Source organism: Microcaecilia unicolor, chromosome 3 (genome assembly GCF_901765095.1).
Source record: "Microcaecilia unicolor chromosome 3, aMicUni1.1, whole genome shotgun sequence".
Classification (NCBI taxonomy): Eukaryota; Metazoa; Chordata; class Amphibia; order Gymnophiona; family Siphonopidae; genus Microcaecilia; species Microcaecilia unicolor.
The window spans coordinates 198,942,594-198,960,823 of NC_044033.1; the positions used below are offsets into that span (position 1 = coordinate 198,942,594).

At 45.4% G+C, this 18,230-nt stretch overlaps 1 protein-coding gene across 1 annotated transcript in view; it reads left to right on the forward strand.

Annotated features, from left to right (window-relative positions):
- Nucleotides 1–6,151: 6,151 nt before the first annotated feature.
- The window catches only part of LOC115466066 (intercellular adhesion molecule 5-like), a 30,988-nt gene continuing 18,909 nt past the window's right edge, over nucleotides 6,152–18,230 (forward strand). Inside the window, exons 1-2 of the mRNA XM_030197076.1 lie at nucleotides 6,152–6,590; nucleotides 12,061–12,324. Of these exons, the coding sequence (XP_030052936.1) occupies nucleotides 6,521–6,590; nucleotides 12,061–12,324 (334 nt within the window). The 5' untranslated portion in view covers nucleotides 6,152–6,520. The remainder of the gene's footprint in view (nucleotides 6,591–12,060; nucleotides 12,325–18,230) is intronic.

An 18,230-nucleotide genomic window follows, 5' to 3' on the forward strand; every position in this document is an offset into this window, starting at 1 on the left:
GTTTTGAGGGGGATTTGGGGGGCTCAACACCCAAGGGAAGGGTGCTATGCACCTGGGAGCTCTTTTACCTTTTTTTTTTGTTTTTGTAAAAGTGCCCCCTAGGGTGCCCGGTTGGTGTCCTGGCATGTGAGGGGGACCAGTGCACTACGGATCCTGGCCCCTCCCACGAACAAATGCCTTGGATTTATTCGTTTTTGAGCTGGGCGCTTTCATTTCCCATTATCACTGAAAAACAAAAACACCCAGCTCACAAATTATCGAATAAAATATGGACGCCTATTTTTTTCGAAAATACGGTTCGGTCCGCCCCTTCACGGACCCGTTCTCGGAGATAAACGCCCATGGAGATAGACGTTTTTGTTCAATTATGCCCCTCCACGTATTTCTCATTCCGGAAATGGCGATCGCCATTACGGAATAATGTAAGCCACATTGAGCCTGCAAAGAGGTGTGGAAATGTGGGATAGATACAAATGCAACAAATAAATAAAATTATACAATTCTGTCACAAGGCACCACCGGCGTTCCAAAAATGTAACGCGCCTTCGGTTACACCTGCCGTAGACATGTTGTAACTGTTGGCGCATTAGTGCGGCATGGGCGTATGTATCTTACAGGGTCAGTTGGTGGCACAGCCCTGGCACGCACACACACCAAAGCAGCCACTCATGCATCTACACAATGGCACTTAACCGTTTATGAACAGCACCACGGGCCTTTAAAAATGGAACACAGTTCTTTAATGAATGAGCCTTGACAAAAATGATACAGAAAGTGAAAGTGCCTTGGTGCTTTGTAGCTTTTACTACATGAGACGTGGGGTAAGGAATAATATATTGTAGAGGAATATATTCGAGTTATTCCCCAAGTTTTCCACGTCATCACTGTGACCCCTGACGCAGGTGCTAGTCACCGAAACACGGCCCGTGTCGGGTCTTTTTGTCAAGGCTCATTCATTAAAGAACTGTGTTCCATTTTTAAAGGCCCATGGTGCTGTTTTTTTGTTTGGACTTTAGTTTGTACTTTGTTCCCTCTCTTTTGTTATATCCGCTTAACCGTTTATGCACATCACTGCCAGTTTTCTCAGCAGCGACATACGTAAGTGGCAGTAGACGACAGCTTCTAGAACACATTTGTTAAAAACGCTCAGCATAGGAAGGAAATAAAAAGAAGGTGAGCGGGTTCTCAGTTCATTGTTCTAACCACCAACTAGAGCTCTGCAGAAACTTGTTCCAACGTTTGCATTTTCATGCCTGATAGATTCCACCAAAATACCATGTTGAAATGATAGACATGAAGAGCACATTTCAGGGCTTTGTTTTTTGTCTGTGTCTGAAGGGCAGCAAGACTGGAAGTATGTGATATAATTTAGCTCGGAGACAGGAAACAGAAGCTTCATGGGGAGAAAACAGTTCATGCGGAGAACTCTGCACATTTGCAAATTCTGAGGTCATCTTAGTGAGCCATGAGGAGTGAAAACCCTGTTCCTCTTCTGTCCCCCAAAGACTAGTGGAAAACTGTTCCTCCTGGGGGGCCATTATTGTACTAAAATATGGTACATTTTGACATTTGCCAAATTGTGTAAAGGTCCTGCAGTAAGTGGGGTATAACCAGCCTCCCCCACCCTCTGCATTTACCACTCATTACGATTATTAGCAATTAGTATGTGTCACAGATATCAAGAATTAGTAAGTGAGCCCTTGTGCTGATCCGGAGACCAGCAGTCAGAAACCCAACGCTTCACCTGCAGCGACCACCATTCCCCAACGGCTGAGCCCCTGAGTTCGGGAGGCCAACAGGACTTAAGGAGTTGGGCGGCGAGACGGACTCAGGCTCAGAAAAGAGGAAGAGGCGAGCTCAGAGCCAGCAGAAGTCAGGTCCCAGGTAGCAGTCAGGTCAGGTGGCGATCCAGCGGAAGTCAGATCCAGGCAGTGGTCAGCAACAAAGAACTTCTACGGTCTAAGCCCTGAACGTGACTAAATAGATAGGGATGGGCTGGAGTGTAAATTTTAAGGGGCTTCGACGTTAGCTTCAGAACGTTTAGTACAAGAAGAGTGCTGGGCAGACTCCTAGGGTCTGTGCCCTGAGAATGGCAAGGACAAATCAAACTCAGGTATAAAGTATCACATAACATGTAAAATGAGTTTATCTCGTTGGGCAGATTGGATGGACCGTAAGGTCTTTATCTGCTGTCATTTACTATGTTACTTTTTGGGGTTCTACATGGAATGTTGCTACTAATTGGGATTCTGGAATCTTGTAACATTTACTATGTTTAACAGCAACAGAAAAAATGCACCAGACACCAGGAAGGTTAGTAGCTGAGGCAATGAAGTAGTGAGGAGTTTTTGGTTTCAAAGCAAAGGTGTCTGATGTCAGAGTAGGCACCCCCAAATGTAGATGTGCCCAAACTGGAGATACTCAGAAGAGAGGTATTAAGCACATCACAGGTGCGTACATCTGGCTCCACGTTTGATATTCCAGGTTCGTGACAGTGTGGATGCACTTAAGGACCAGCATCTCCGTGTAGGTACCCGAGAATGTGCGATGAGTGACTGTTCCATACTGGCATCTGGGCACCTGGTTCTGTTACAGAAATAGTAGTGTCACCTGGTATTTGGCATACCTAATTAGCTTAGCAGGGTTTTAAAAAGGTTTGGATGGCTTCCTAAAGGAAAAGTCCATAGATCATTATTAAAATGGACTTGGGGAAAATCCACTGTTTATTTCTAGGATAAGTACATAAGTACATAAGTAATGCCATACTGGGAAAAGACCAAGGGTCCATCGAGCCCAGCATCCTGTCCACGACAGCGGCCAATCCAGGCCAAGGGCACCTGGCAAGCTTCCCAAACGTACAAACATTCTATACATGTTATTCCTGGAATTTTGGATTTTTCCAAGTCCGTTTAGTAGCGGTTTATGGACTTGTCCTTTAGGAAACTGTCCAACCCCTTTTTAAACTCTGCTAAGCTAACCACTTTCACCACTTTCTCCGGTAACAAATTCCAGAGTTTAATTACACGTTGGGTGAAGAAAAATTTTCTCCGATTTGTTTTAAATTTACTACACTGTAGTTTCATCGCATGCCCCCTAGTCCTAGTATTTTTGGAAAGCGTGAACAGAAACTTCACATCCACCTGTTCCATTCCACTCATTATTTTATATACCTCTATCATGTCTCCCCTCAGCCGTCTCTTCTCCAAGCTGTATAGCCCTAGCCTCCTTAGTCTTTCTTCATAGGGAAGTCGTCCCATCCCCGCTATCATTTTAGTCGCCCTTCGCTGCACCTTTTCCAATTCTACTATATCTTTCTTGAGATGTGGCAACCAGAATTGAACACAATACTCAAGGTGCGGTCGCACCATGGAGCGATACAACGGCATTATAACATCCTCACACCTGTTTTCCATACCTTTCCTAATAATACCCAACATTCTATTCGCTTTCTTAGCCGCAACAGCACACTGAGCAGAAGGTTTCAGTGTGTTATCGACGACGACACCCAGATCCCTTTCTTGGTCCGTAACTCCTAACGTGGAACCTTGCATGACATAGCTATAATTCGGGTTCTTTTTTCCCACATGCATCACCTTGCACTTGCTCACATTAAACATCATCTGCCATTTAGCCGCCCAGTCTCCCAGTCTCGTAAGGTCCTCTTGTAATTTTTCACAATCCTGTCGTGATTTAACGACTTTGAATAACTTTGTGTCATCAGCAAATTTAATTACCTCGCTAGTTACTCCCATCTCTAAATCATTTATAAATATATTAAAAAGCAGCGGTCCTAGCACGGACCCCTGAGGAACCCCACTAACTACCCTTCTCCATTGTGAATACTGCCCATTTAACCCCACTCTCTGTTTCCTATCCTTCAACCAGTTTTTAATCCACAATAGGACATTTCCTCCTATCCCATGACCCTCCAATTTCCTCTGTAGCCTTTCATGAGGTACCTTGTCAAACGCCTTTTGAAAATCCAGATACACAATATCAACCGACTCCCCTTTGTCCACATGTTTGTTCACTCCTTCAAAGAATTGAAGTAAATTGGTCAGGCAAGATTTCCCCACACAAAAACCATGCTGACTTGGTCTCAGTAATCCATGTCCTCGGATGTGCTTTGTAATTTTGTTTTTAATAATAGCCTCTACCATTTTCCCAGGCACCGACGTCAGACTCACCGGTCTATAATTTCCCGGATCTCCCCTGGAGCCTTTTTTAAAAATGGGCGTTACATTGGCCACCCTCCAATCTTCCGGTACCACGCTCGATTTTAAGGATAAGTTGCATATCACTAGCAGTAGCTCCGCAAGCTCGTTTTTCAGTTCTATCAGTACTCTAGGATGAATACCATCCGGTCCAGGAGATTTGCTACTCTTCAGTTTGCCGAACTGCCCCATTACGTCCTCCAGGTTTACCGTGAAGTCAGTAAGTTTCTCCGACTCGTCCGTTTGAAATACCATTTCCGACACCGGTATCCCACCCAAATCTTCCTCGGTGAAGACCGAAGCAAAGAATTCATTCAGTCTCTCCGCTACGTCTTTGTCTTCCTTGATCGCCCCTTTTACCCCTCGGTCATCTAGCGGCCCAACCGATTCTTTTGCCGGCTTCCTGCTTTTAATATACCGAAAAAAAATTTACTATGTTTTTTGCCTCTAATGCTATCTTTTTTTCATACTCCCTCTTGGCCTTCTTAATCTACGCCTTGCATTTGCTTTGACACTCCTTATGCTGTTTCTTGTTATTTTCAGACGGTTCCTTCTTCCATTTTCTGAAGGCGTTTCTTTTAGCCCTAATAGCTTCCTTCACCTCACTTTTCAACCAGGCCGGGTGTCTTTTGGACTTCCGTCTTTCTTTTCTAATTTGCGGAATATGTATGGCCTGGGCCTCCAGGATGGTATTTTTGAACAGCGTCCATGCCTGTTGTACAGGATAAGCAACATAAAATGTATTGTACTTTTTTGGGATCTTGCCAGGTATTTGTGACCTGGATTAGCCACTGTTGGAAGCAGGATGCTGGGCTTGAGGGACCTTCGGTCTGTCCCAGTGTGGCAACACTTATGTACTTGGGATTCTGAATGGAATCTTGCTACTCTTTGGGGTTCTGCATGGAATGTTGCTACACTTTGAAATTCTGCATGGAATCTTGTTATTCTTTAGAATTCTAGAATCTTTATTACTCTTTGAAATTCTGCATGGAACCTTGTTATTCTTTAGAATTCTAGAATCTTTATTACTCTTCAGGATTCCAGAATATTGATATTCTTTGGGGTTCTACATGGAATGTTGCTATTCTTTGGGTTTCTGTCAAGTATTTGTGACCTGGATTGGCCACTGTTGGAAACAGGATGCTGGGCTTGATGGACCTTTGGTCTTTCCCAGTGTGGCAACACTTATGTACTTCGGATTCTGAATGGAATCTTGCTACTCTTTGAGGTTCCACATGGAATGTTGCTACACTTTGAAATTCTGCATGGATTCTTGTTACTCTTTAGAATTCTAGAATCTTTGTTACTCTTCAGGATTCCAGAATATTGATATTCTTTGAGGTTCTACTTGGAATATTGCTATTCTTTGGGTTTCTGCCAGGTATTTGTGACCTGGATTGGCCACTGTTGGAAACAGGATGCTGGGCTTGATGGACCTGTGGTTTGTCCCAGTTATGGCAATACTTAATCGGTACCAGCAAAATGCCAGTCATAGAACTGGTATAACTCTGGGAATGTAAATATGGCAAGGCCAAGGCCAACACATAACTTTTTGTATTCTGTCAGTAGCTCTGCCCCTGTGGATGTCTCCTGGCATTTACATGGGCACTGTTACAGAATCGCGCTGAGGCACCCTGCCGCCACTGTCCCTGCCCATAACCCATCCAGTTCCTGCCCCTGTAGCTCTCACGCCCGCAGGGTAACTTGCCACACTTTAATACAACGATCTGACAAAACAGTTTTAAAAAGCTGCTGTAGCCCAAAATACATATTTTCCTCAAGGGGCTGAAAATAGCAACTACAAAATGGGGGGGGGGGGGGGGAGGACTATAGGAGAACCAACATCTGTGGGAATGTCCCTCCCTGCCCTAGACAGACCATGTGCTTTCCTGCGGTGCCTGGAAATTCCTTTTCATGCACAAAAGGCATGGCCAACCCTCATTCTGAACGAGGAGCAGCTTAAATACCGTTCCTGACAGCTTTGGGGAGTCATGAGCAGAAAACGCAAGGCAATCTGAGAAAATATTCAGCTGCTAAAGTGTGAAGTGAGGGGGACAGGGGTACAAAAACCTCGGCTCAGCAGGGAAGTCCCCGGAAGAGAGAAAAACCTAAACCCGGTTTGCATCACCAAAAACGCTGCGAGACTTGTTCAGTCTTCCGGGAAATCAGGGGGCTGAACCGAGTGGGAGGGAGGAGTGCCAGTCCCCGTCTGCCCGGACCCTCACACAACCTCCTCTCTCTCAGTCTCTGGAGCTCCAGTTCTCTTCCCCGTCTCGTTTTGTACGTGGTGTCAGCCAGCCCTCACCATGCTGCCCAAGCTAGGATTTGCACTCTGCGCCCTGTCCTGCCTTTCTCGGGTGCTGTTGGCCGCTGCAGGTAAGAGCCCGATTCTCCTTTTTGCTCCTTTTACACAGAATTAGTTAAAAGCAATGCAGTTTCGGCCCTAGGAGGGGTCGAAGCCGAAGCCCCGCTGAGTCAATATTCCGAGACTGAAAAACTTTCGGGACTTCTTGTAGATTGTCGGTAATAAATAGAAAATAAGAAGATACGATGATGCCCTTTTTTATCAGACTAGATTTTCAAAGGCAATAACTTATTCAAACCAGATGTTTGTCCTGTTATTTATAGATTGTTTTAAGATGTATAAAATCGAGGAAGGAGAAAACTAAAAAAAAAACAAAAACATTTTAAAAAACCACAAAAAGAAACGAGTTCAGAGGTAATTTTTTTGCATGTGACTTGGGACTGGGTTTGTACCGAATCCAGAATAGTGATTTAAATTCGAATACGAATAATCCCGGACTTCTACTGAAATAAACACTTTGATCTCTGATTTTTCGTTGCTTATTATTATTATTATTATTATTTATTACCTTAAAGCTGGATGCCTTTATTTATATTGGCCAGATAGTAAAATATGCAATATGCTAGTCGGTACAGCTGTACTTGGGACCTTCATTTGCCCTGAATGGGGACACCCCACACCCACCCTAACACATCTAGTCCTACAGCTGGTCTGTATTAGATTATTTGGGGACAGCACTGACCCCACAGAAATTTCTCTTTTATTTTAATACCCTTCTGGTCTGACAGTAATAGGGATTGTGAGCCAGGACAGGATGAACATCAGAGATGGTAGTGTCTGGGACAATTCCTATCTTGTGACAGGTAATATTTCCACTATTTAGCTTGTAAAATATTATTAATAAGGTACATTGCATTCGTGCAGGCCAGTTTTTCTGTCTGTTCTAGCATTGAATGACAGGCGTGCTTTTGCAAAGCATAGGAATTGCGCATCCAGATACTCTGAGAAATCCTCAATAAACCAACCCAAAACCCGGCTATCAGCGTATTTTATGAGACACCTTTGGCCCCAGAAATGAACAGCAGTGGGACAGGCCCTGCTGCCTATGAATTGATGATCCTCTGTCCCCCTGTTTCTCTTTACAGAGGCTGCCTGATGCAGGTGCAGGCCTGGGAGAAAGTAGACCAGGCAATGGTCACCTCAAAGAGTAGCTTCTATGAAAGACCTCAACAGAGAGAATGGACCTGTTCAAGGTTTGCGGAGGAAGGGGAAGCCAGTTCTGAAACTGTTTTATATAAGATCTGGTGAAGTCTGAGAAGGGCTTGACTGGCTTCTTCCTGTAGAAAGACCCCCTATTGGTTTTTAAAGCTCCAGGATGTGTTGGACTTGAAATATTCCGAGGATAGGTTGTGTCCCTATGAGGTACTAGAGCAGAGTTTCCCAAAATGGAGTCACGGTGGGGTCGTCATATGTGCATCTTTAATCTGCACTTCCGGGGGGGGGGGGGGTCACACGATTTGATTTGGTCTCAATCATGGGGTCACAGCCACAAAGAGATTGGGAAGCACCGTCCTAGAGCTCAGGAAGAAGTTGTCCTGCAGATTAGGAGGCGGGAGTGCAGAGTCCAATCCTGCCTTTGTCTATCAGGCACCACCACAGTTTTGGAACTGGCTTCCAACCACATTTCTGAAAACTCAAGAGTTCTGATGTGAACTTTAGAGGTTTCAGAAATGTGTTAAGTCATAATTGGTTCAGCTACTGGCTTGTAGCTTTCGATCTAGTTGGTTATTAGCATGTGGAGTAGGGGATTTATTTCTGCTGTATTTTGTTGGTGCTTTATTGTTATGTTATTTTAATTTTATATGACAGGAGATGGTTTTATTAATTATTGCAGTTGTATGTTGTATTTCAGGACGTTGATGCAATGTACGCAGTAATAATTAGTTTACTTTATTTGTATTCCTAAGCAGATTACATAATCAACATACGTTACCACAAAATAACATCCAAAAATAACAAAAACATAAGTGAAAAATAATTCATAAAAGATATAAACCGGAAAAAAAGTATTATCTCTGTAAACTGTCAGCTAAGCAGTCTAGTATGAATTTTGAGTTAAAAATGTCTCTATCATGTCCCCCTTCCCTCTCTCACAACTCACTTCTCTTCCACTAAAGCGTGTTAGAGGCTTTGAGCTATTTTCACAGTCATCACGTGGCAAACCGCGTGTTAAATGCTTTTTGTGTTGGGGACATGTCGTCACGGAGAGCGGACTTGAAAGCCATTTGATTTGGTTCTGCAAATAACATATGCTAAAAGGCACTTTTGCCCTTAGTGTGGGACCACTTACTGCGTCCTGTCTCTCTCTCTTCCTCTTCCCTCTCTTTCTCTCCCTCTCCCTCCCTGTTACTCTCCTCCTCCTCCTGCTCTCTCACAGGTCCTTTTACTAAGCTGTGGTAAAAGGGGGCCTGCGCTAGTGTCCGCATGTATTTTTTGATGGTCTGAGACCCCCTTTTACTGTAGTGGGTAAAAAGCTGTCTTTGTTTCCTGAAAAGAAATGGCCATGCGGTAAGTAAACCACTTGCCTTATGGCCATTTCCGGGGGAGCACTTACCCGCCCCCGCCCATTGAGGTGGCAGTAACTGGGCAGCAATTACCGCTGGGTAAGCTCTGGTGCTATAAACATGGAAAATAATGTTGTAGCTCTAGAACTGGCCTGCGCTGGGGGTGAGAACTGCCGCCCAGCGGTAGTTCTGGATTGGCATGCGGCAAGACTATTGTCATGCGCCAGACCCTTTAGTAAAAGGGCCCCTCACTGTCCACCCCCCCCCCCCTTTCACTCTCTCTCTCCCCCTCCCTTTTTCCTCTCTCTGTCTGCCTCCCTCTCTCCCTCCCTCCCTCTCCTATCTCCCGGTCCCCTCCCCTCTCTATATCCCTCTTTCACACTCTTTCCCTCTTTCTCACTCTTTCCCTCTCCATCTCTCCTCTGTCTCCCTATTCTCTCTCTCTCTCTCTCGTCCTCCCTCCCTCTCCCTCCCTCTTCTCTATCCCCCTTTTCTTTCTCTCTCTCTCTCTCTCTCTTTCTTTCTCTCCCTTTTCTCTCTCTCTCCCTTCCTCCCTCGCCCTCACTCTTTCCCTTTCCTCTCCCTCAGTGTCCTCTCTCCCCCTTTTTTCTCTCTTTCCCTCCCTCCTTTCCTCTCTCACTCACTGTCCCTCTTCTCTCTCCCTCCCCTCTCTCTCTCCCTCCCTCCCCTCCTCTCTCTCTCTCCTTCCCCTCTCTCTCTCCCTCCCTCCCTCCCCTCCTCTCTCTCTCTCCCTCCCCTCCCTCTCTCCCTTCCTCCCTCCCTCTCTCACTCACTGACTGTCTCCCTCTTCTCAGAGGAAGAAAGAAATAAAGAAAAGGGAGAGAGACTCTCCCTTTTCTTTATTTCTTTCTTCCTCACTCTCCCTAATGTCCTTTTCTCTCTTACACGCTTTAGTACAGTGTATTATTGGTTCATAAGATGTACTTAAAGGTCAGCTATACTGAAGGGGATTTTTTTTCCCTATTGTCTGCCTATTTGAGAAAAAAAAAGAAAGCTTAATAGATTTGCACATTCTTAAATGTTTTTGCACCTCAAACCTTTACCTCACTGACTGGCCTCTGCTCCAAAAGAGGTCCAGCACTTAAAGACAGAGGATGCAGCTGGAGACAGAGTCATTTAAGTCTGAGCTTATCAAATTTATTCCATCCGTTTTGTGTCCGGGATCCACTTAACCCCACAGGCAGGGAAATGTGCATTTGTGCTTTTCTAGAGACAGGGTGGGGACAGTCCAGAGAAAGGCCATTATGAGGTGAGAATTTGGGGTCTAAACATGTAGGTGGGCGTGATACAAGAGACATTCAGATACTTGAAAGGTATAAATAATGTACAAGGTTTCAAAAGCCTTATTCAGAGAAAAGAATGTTCTAGAACAGCCTTTCCTGGGTGAAAGAAAACCAGGAACAGAATTCAGAAAAGCCTGGGGCTAAGTGCGCAGGTTCCCTAGCTGAAATGAACACATGTAGGGTTACCATATGGCTCCAGAAAAGGGAGGACGCTTTGCTCCAGTCCGGGGTTTTGCTTCCAATGAAAGCAATGGAAGTAAATCCCAAACTGGCTCAATCTCTCCTCCTTTTTCTGGAGCCAGTAGGTCTCTGGCACTGCCCCAGAGACTGAACGGGTCTCAGGGTGCTTATCTGCCGTCATCTCCAGTTTCTGTATTTATGGGGAGCTAAATCAAATCAATTCTTGCATACCGCTATTATCCCCTTTCCAGGGTTTCAGTGCGGTTTACATTCTAGGTGAAACAAATATTAATGAAATAAATGTTAATGAGACAACAATGAAACAGAATCTTTCTATATGTCCATTTAGGAGACACATGTATACATTTTTTTAAATACTTTTTATTTATTCATATATTTCGGGGGGGGGGGGTTCTTCATTTTTCCACACTTAAGGAACACTCTGCACTCATCTGGGCTTTTCTGGGAGGGATGGTAAGTTTGATCTCAAAAAGCCATTTTTTTTCTCTTATCGGAAAATGAACTGCTGCCCACCCCATCCATGTGAGTAGACATTTTCGAAGGAGCTGCTTTTGTTTAGTCCATGGAAAACAGATTTACTTAGGACCAATGTTTAAATACATAGAAAGAGAACTCGCTATTTCCACCTCCTCTGGGCACAGGATCAGGAATACAGCAGGGGAAGATCCGAGGTAGATATTAGGTGAGGTCAATTATTTTTACGAGCAGGTGGGACACATCATGTCTATTTTGGATGGTTTGGGTGGAGTGGATCCCACCTGGAAGCAGGGTGGGGGTGAACTAGATAATCTCTCGAGCTTCCTTAGGGCATTCTCGTTCTGTGGATCCCAGATATGGACATGTTTTTATTAAAACAAACACACACAGAGAATATCAATGAATTTACATAGTAACATAGTAGATGATTCAGAGTTAATTTTAGGTCCATCAAAGCTATTTAAAAAAGAAACCTGCAACTTTGAAATTAAATAAAAAAATATTCTCCCTCAAGCTTATAACCAGATTCTTAGGCCCCCTTCAATCTCCCCACTGTACTTACCCCATTCAGCAGGTCATCCTAGGTCAGCTTGTCATACTGGTACCAGCTCACCTTAGGCTGTGCTATTTGGAAATTTTGCCATACATCAAACTAGCTTCAGCCTTGGGTCAGTGGTGGGAAGGACTTGTCTGATTATTGCCCCACCCATCTTTCTTACCCCATCTGCCAGATCTTCACAGGAAAGCAGTGAGGAACCTGGACCTGCCATTTTGTTTTCTGTTTTGTACTTTTTTTTTTCTTGAATTGTTTTTTGGGTTTTGTTGTTGTTTTTCTTTTTAATTTAAATCAAACAAAACAGCCCTAATTGTAGATCATCCCCTGAGGTCCCTCCCAGCTCTTCCTGATAATCACAAAGGTCCCTTCTCACCACACTTATGTCTCCCTGCCACATTCTGGGAGCTTCCTAAAAATCCTTTTTCTTCCCCTTTTGCAGGAGACTCGTGCAACGTGAACATTTTGAACGGCAGCCTTGTTTATGTGGAGTACGATGGGTCCCTGACCCTGAACTGCAACAGTTCCTGTAAGGACATACGAGACATGAATTGGGAAACATCCCTGAAAAAGGATGTAGACAAGGGAGACCAATGGACTTCAGTTAAACTCAACAACATCATGCTCTGGAATACAAGGGTGATATGCTACGCTATGCTTCAGAACGGGGAAACAGCACAGCAGAACATCACCATCATCACATACCGTGAGCTTCATTCTTTTTGCGCTAAGCAAAAACTTATGGTCATTGAGTACCTCGCTTTTAACCGTACTTGTCCTTTCTGATGGAATTCGTTCGCTTTTCAGCCCCAAAATGAAGGGGTTAATTTTACTTATTTATGCATTCTTGTATCCAACTGTTATCCAAAAACACGTTTTGGTTCAAAGTGGCTTACAAATTACATTCTGGTTAGCAGCTACAGTAATTTACAGTTTAGTTGTGACTTTTATAGTGATGGATTGCATTTCGGTTGGGAATTAAGTGATGGTTTATGATTAGCGATGGTTAGTGCAGTGATCTGAAAACTAGGGGACCTGGGTTCAAGTCCCACTGCGGCTCCTGGTGACTCTGGGAAGCCACTTAACCCTCCATTGTCCCAGGTGCAAAATAATATATAAACTGCCTTGATTGTAACCACAGAAAGGCAGAATATCAAATCCCTTTCCCTGTATATAATATGTACACCGCTTTGATTGTAACCAATCCCATCCTCATCCCCTTTCAAAGCAATTTAACTGGCCAGAAATGGCTCCTGGCCCTTTAAATGGCTGGTTCGGGCCCTAACTGGTCATTTTCAGCGGCAGTTAACCGGATAGAAACACTGAAAATATGCAGGTAGAGCCCAATACGAAACTGACAATTGGAGTTTTACGGGGACAGAGTTGGCACTTGGCCAGGTTAATCTCATAAAAGTCACTCATATCATTATGTGGTCCTTCAAACTGCTATACTATACACAGAAATTCAATGCTGGAGCCTGGGCCTGAATTTCAGGAGAACACTGATTGATGTCAGCTGAATATCAGGCCCATAATGTTAAGAAACAGCTTCTATAAGAATGATCAAAAGTTCAACACTGTTGGGGTCTAGACCAAGGAGGTTTGATAACAGGAGATGTCATGATGTCACAAGGTTGAAGCCAGTGTCCACCCACTCCACCCAAGGAGGTTTTAATTCTCCCCAATGCAGCCATCTTGATAGAACAACAAGCTCTGCCTACTGGCTTCAACCCACATAATAGGCTCGTGTGGTCTCCTGGTATCAAGCCTCCTTGGTCTGGACAGCTCCTGTGACAGACAGACAGATGGACAGACAGCCACATCCCAATAAATAGCACCGTTGAAATTAAGAGGGAAAGAATGTTACTTGCTGTTGTCCACCTGCTTAATCACATTCGCCCTCACTGACGTCTCAGAGAATTTATCCGTGGCGCACTTTTAAAAAGCGTTTTTTGCATGTCCGTTCTTTCACTGCGCAGGTTACCTTGAGGGTGTTTTCTGTTCTACGTGGCTTATGGCATTTTTCGATTCCCAAGGCTGGGCACGGTTCATAAACAGCATCGGGATCCACGTCGGAGGATTTACACCAACTGAACCCTGGTGCAAATCTCCGCACTTAAATTATTTATTTATTTTTATTTGTTCCATGTGTATCCCACATTTCCCCACATATTTACAGGCTCAATGTGGCTTACATAATACCGTAAAGGCATTCGCCAAGTCCGGTAGGGGATAAGTACAAAAATTGTTGTAGTGGGATAGGGAAGCTAAGAATCAGTCAAGTTGGGTTTAAGGTAAAAGGGTTTGTTAATGTCTAATACGATCTTTGATTGTAAAGTGTTGCAGGATTGAGGCATTTAAGTGGGGTCAGTCGGGTATGCCTTTCCGAATAGGTGAGTCTTTAATAATTTCCTGAATTTTAGGTGATTGTAGGTTGTTTTCACCACTTGTGGCAGTGCGTTCCTTCCACAGGCGCGTTCGTATTGTAATAGGTTGCTGGGCGTTGCTCAGCCTCTAGGGCTATCCGCCCTTCTCAGCAGCCTTTAGCATACAAGTCTTGTTCAACAAAGAAACAAACAAAAAAACACATCAGGATCAAATACAACCTTTTCCCTTTTATTGTTCTCTCACTCAGCTTGGGAGAACTCAGCCCAGGCTTCCGCCGCTGGTTCCCCTTTTCGGTTTCCTGGGGTGGAGCGGCTCCAAAAGAGAGAAACCCTAATTCAGTCCCACCCGGGCTTGTTATAACCCAGGCACCATACAGCCTGGGTCAAAAAAAAAAACACCCAAAAACAAAACAGCTCAGGACACCTTGGTTTTTATAAATCCACAGTTCAGGTAACCAAGCTCTCAAAAACAGCACTATACTTGGCTCTTTAAATCCACAGTTCAGGTAGCCAAGCTCTCTCAGAATGGCAATATAACTTGGCTTTTTTTTTTAATCCACAGTTCAGGTAGCCAAGCGCTCAAAACAGCACTATACCTTGGCTTTATAAATCCACAGTTCAGGTAGCCAAGCTCTCTCAGAATGGCAATATAACTTGGCTTTTTTAAATCCACAGTTCAGGTAGCCAAGCGCTCAAAACAGCACTATACCTTGGCTTTATAAATCCACAGTTCAGGTAGCCAAGCTCTCTCAGAATGGCAATATAACTTGGCTTTTTTAAATCCACAGTTCAGGTAGCCAAGCGCTCAAAACAGCACTATACCTTGGCTTTATAAATCCACAGTTCAGGTAACCAAGCTCTCAAAAACAGCACTATACCTTGGCTTTTCAAGTCCACAGTTCCTCTGGCTTTGCGCGGGCTCAAAGCCTGGGGTCCCACCCACTTGGTCAGACTTTTACTTACTCTTCTGACCTCCTCCCGCTTGACCCCTTTTTCTCTGGCCCGTTTAGCCAGGGACTGTCCTACCTCTGTGTGTTTCTCTGGGCCAGGGCTGATATATCCATGGGCTCCTCCAGGGTTCGCTCTGGTACTGTCAGCTCCCTGGGCCAAGGCCCAAACTCCTCTTTCTCCTTCCCAGGAGCCCAGTCCATACTCTCCTCGCCCCACCCTCCCCCCAGCTGCTCCTCATTTTCCTCATTAACCCTTTCGGGCTTTTTCTCTTCTTTTTCCCACCTGTTCCACCTCTCTTTCCCCCAGGTTGGAGAATTAGTATTACTCCTTCTCCTGCAGCCCCCTTCTGGTGACTCTTGTGAATGCACCCTGGTTTGTCTCTCTTTTTCCCAAGGTGGCTGCTGGGATTTGTAGTTCTTGCCCCTAAGTTGTCTCTTGGGGAAAAGCGGCCGGTAAGGGAGAATCTCCTCTGTGTCTTTTTGGGGGTTGTAGGATCTGGTTCCCTGTGTTTCTCCCAGGTCCCTATGGTTTTCCACATTCCCTTTACATACCCCCCCCCCTTAAGCTCGCCTCTCTCCCTTTTCTTTCATTTGCTCCCTTTTCTTCGTCTACCCGGGATAGGGCGTCCACATGAGCCAAACACTTCCCAGGACGATGCTCCACCTCATATTGAAATGGCTGTAAAGCTAGGTACCATCGCATTAATCGTCCATTATTGTTTTTCATCATGTTCAGCCATTTCAATGGAGCATGGTCCGTTACCAGTTTGAATTTTTTTCCTTCCAAATAAACATTACATTCCTGTACGGCCCACCGTATGGCCAAGCATTCTTTCTCTATTGTGGAGTAATGCTCTTCATGGGGCAATAATTTTCGGCTCAAATATAACACGGGATGTTCTTCCCTGTTATGCTCCTGGGATAGTACCGCCCCCAACCCCCTCCCTGAGGCATCTGTTTGCAGGATAAAGGGCCTCTCGAAATCTACTGCCTTCAAGACCGGCTCTTGACACAGGGCCTTCTGCATCTGTTCAAAAGCCGTCAGTTCCCCCTCCCCCCATCTCAAATGATCAGGGTTCTTCCCTCTTAGCATGTCCGTTAAGGGGGTGGCCACAGCTGAAAACAGAGGGATGAAACGGCGGTAGTATCCTACCATTCCCAGGAAGCGCCTCAATTGCTTTTTGGTGTTTGGGCGGGGAAACTCCTGTATGCTTTTAACCTTATTTATCAAAGGCCTCACTTCCCCTCGGCCCACATTGTAACCCAAATACTTCACCCGAAATTGCGCAAAATGACATTTCTTTGGGTTCAGGGTGAGTCCTGCCTCTCGGAAAGCCTGCAGCACCGCCCCTACCTGTACCACATGGGTATCCCATTCCCCACTGTGTATGACCACATCATCCATGTACGCCGCTGCGTAGGCCTGATGTGGTCTAAGAACCCGATCTAGCAATCTTTGACAGCTCGCAGCTGCTGAATTCAGACCAAAAGGCAACCTTTTGAACTGGTACAGGCCCATGGGTGTGCTAAAAGCTGTCTTTGCCTGAGCCCCGGGAGTAAGTGGGATTTGCCAATACCCTTTTGTTAAGTCCAGGGTGGTGAGATATTGGGCGGTTCCTAACCGGTCCACCAGCTCCTCAATATAGGGCATAGGATAGGCGTCTGCCCGAGAAATGGTGTTCAGCTGGCGGAAATCGATACAGAACCGCCACTCCCCCTCGGGCTTGGGTACTAGCACCACGGGGCTGGACCAGGGGCTATTGGATTCCTCAATCACCCCAAAGTTTAACATTTCCTGCACTTGTTTTATTACCTCTTGCCTTTTCATGGGAGAAAGCCTATAGGGTTTTTGTCGTACTATCTTTCCCCTCTCCGTTACTATGTCATGCTGCACTAGCTGGGTACTTCCAGGGCAAGCTGTTAATACGTCCTTAAACCTTCTTAGTAAGCTCCCTAACTCCTTTTTTTGTACCGGGGTCAAATGGGGATTAACCCCCGGCTCCCCAGGCTGGAAGATATCCCTTATTTGGGGGCCCAACTCCTCTCCCTCTTTTTCTTCCACCCTAGCCTGTAAGCCTACCCTGGCTACCCAGGGTTTTATCAGGTTTACATGGAAAGTTTGGACTCTTCCCTTCTCGTTTTCTACCTCATACGTGAGGGGGCCTAGTCGCTTCTTCACCACCCAGGGGCCCTTCCACCTAGAAGCGAACCTATGCGGGTCCTCCGAGATTAAGATGAGCACTCTATCCCCTGGTTGAAACTCCCTTTCTTTAGCACCCCTATCATAATATTCCTTTTGGAGAATTTGGCTCTCTTCGAACCTCTCCTGGGAATATTCTTGTATCTTACCTAATCTTGCCCTCAGATCCTGTAAGTACTCGACTACTGACTGATCAGTGGCCTCTGGGGTTACCCACTGTTCTTGCAGTATGTCCAAAATGCCCCGGGGCCTCCTGCCAAACAGGAGTTCAAAAGGGGACACTCCTAAGGAGTCGTGCACCTTTTCTCGGTAAGCGTATAACACAAAAGGCAGCAGTTGGTCCCAGCTGGTCCTATCTTCCCCTAGAGCTCTTTTTATCATGCCCTTTAAGGTTTTATTAAACCGCTCTACCATCCCATTGGTTTGGGGATGGTAGGCCGCTGTACGGAGATGTTGTATCCCAAACGCCTCCCACACTTGCTTTAGGGTCCTGGACATGAAGTTGGATCCCCTATCCGTCAGAACCTCCCGGGGAAAACCCACCTCACAGAATATTTTTATTAGCTCCCGGCCAATAACTTTAGCGGATATGCTCCTTAAAGGCACAGCCCATGGGTATCTCGTGGCCATATCCATTACCACCAACACATATAAGAAACCCCTTTTTGATTTCGTGACTGGGCCAATAATATCCATTGCTATCCTTTTCCCCGGCTGTTCCACCCTCGGAATAGGATTTAAAGGGGCTTTGGGTGGGAACCTGTCTGACACCTTCTGACAGTTGGGGCAGGACTTACAATAATTTTCCACCTCCCTATAGACTCCCGGCCAATAAAATCTAGCCAAAATCTGAGTCAAGGTGGCTTGGGTGCCCTTATGCCCACCTAACGGGTGATCATGCGCGAGCCTTATGACCAGGGGACGGAAAGCCTGGGGAACTACCAGCTGTCGCCCCCCCTCAGGGCTCTCCCAGTTTGGCACTTGCCGATATAAGATGTCCCCTTCTATCCGGAACCCCGGAACCTCTTGATCTTCCCCCTGTCGGGCCCTCCCCCAGGCATATTCTAATGTCGGA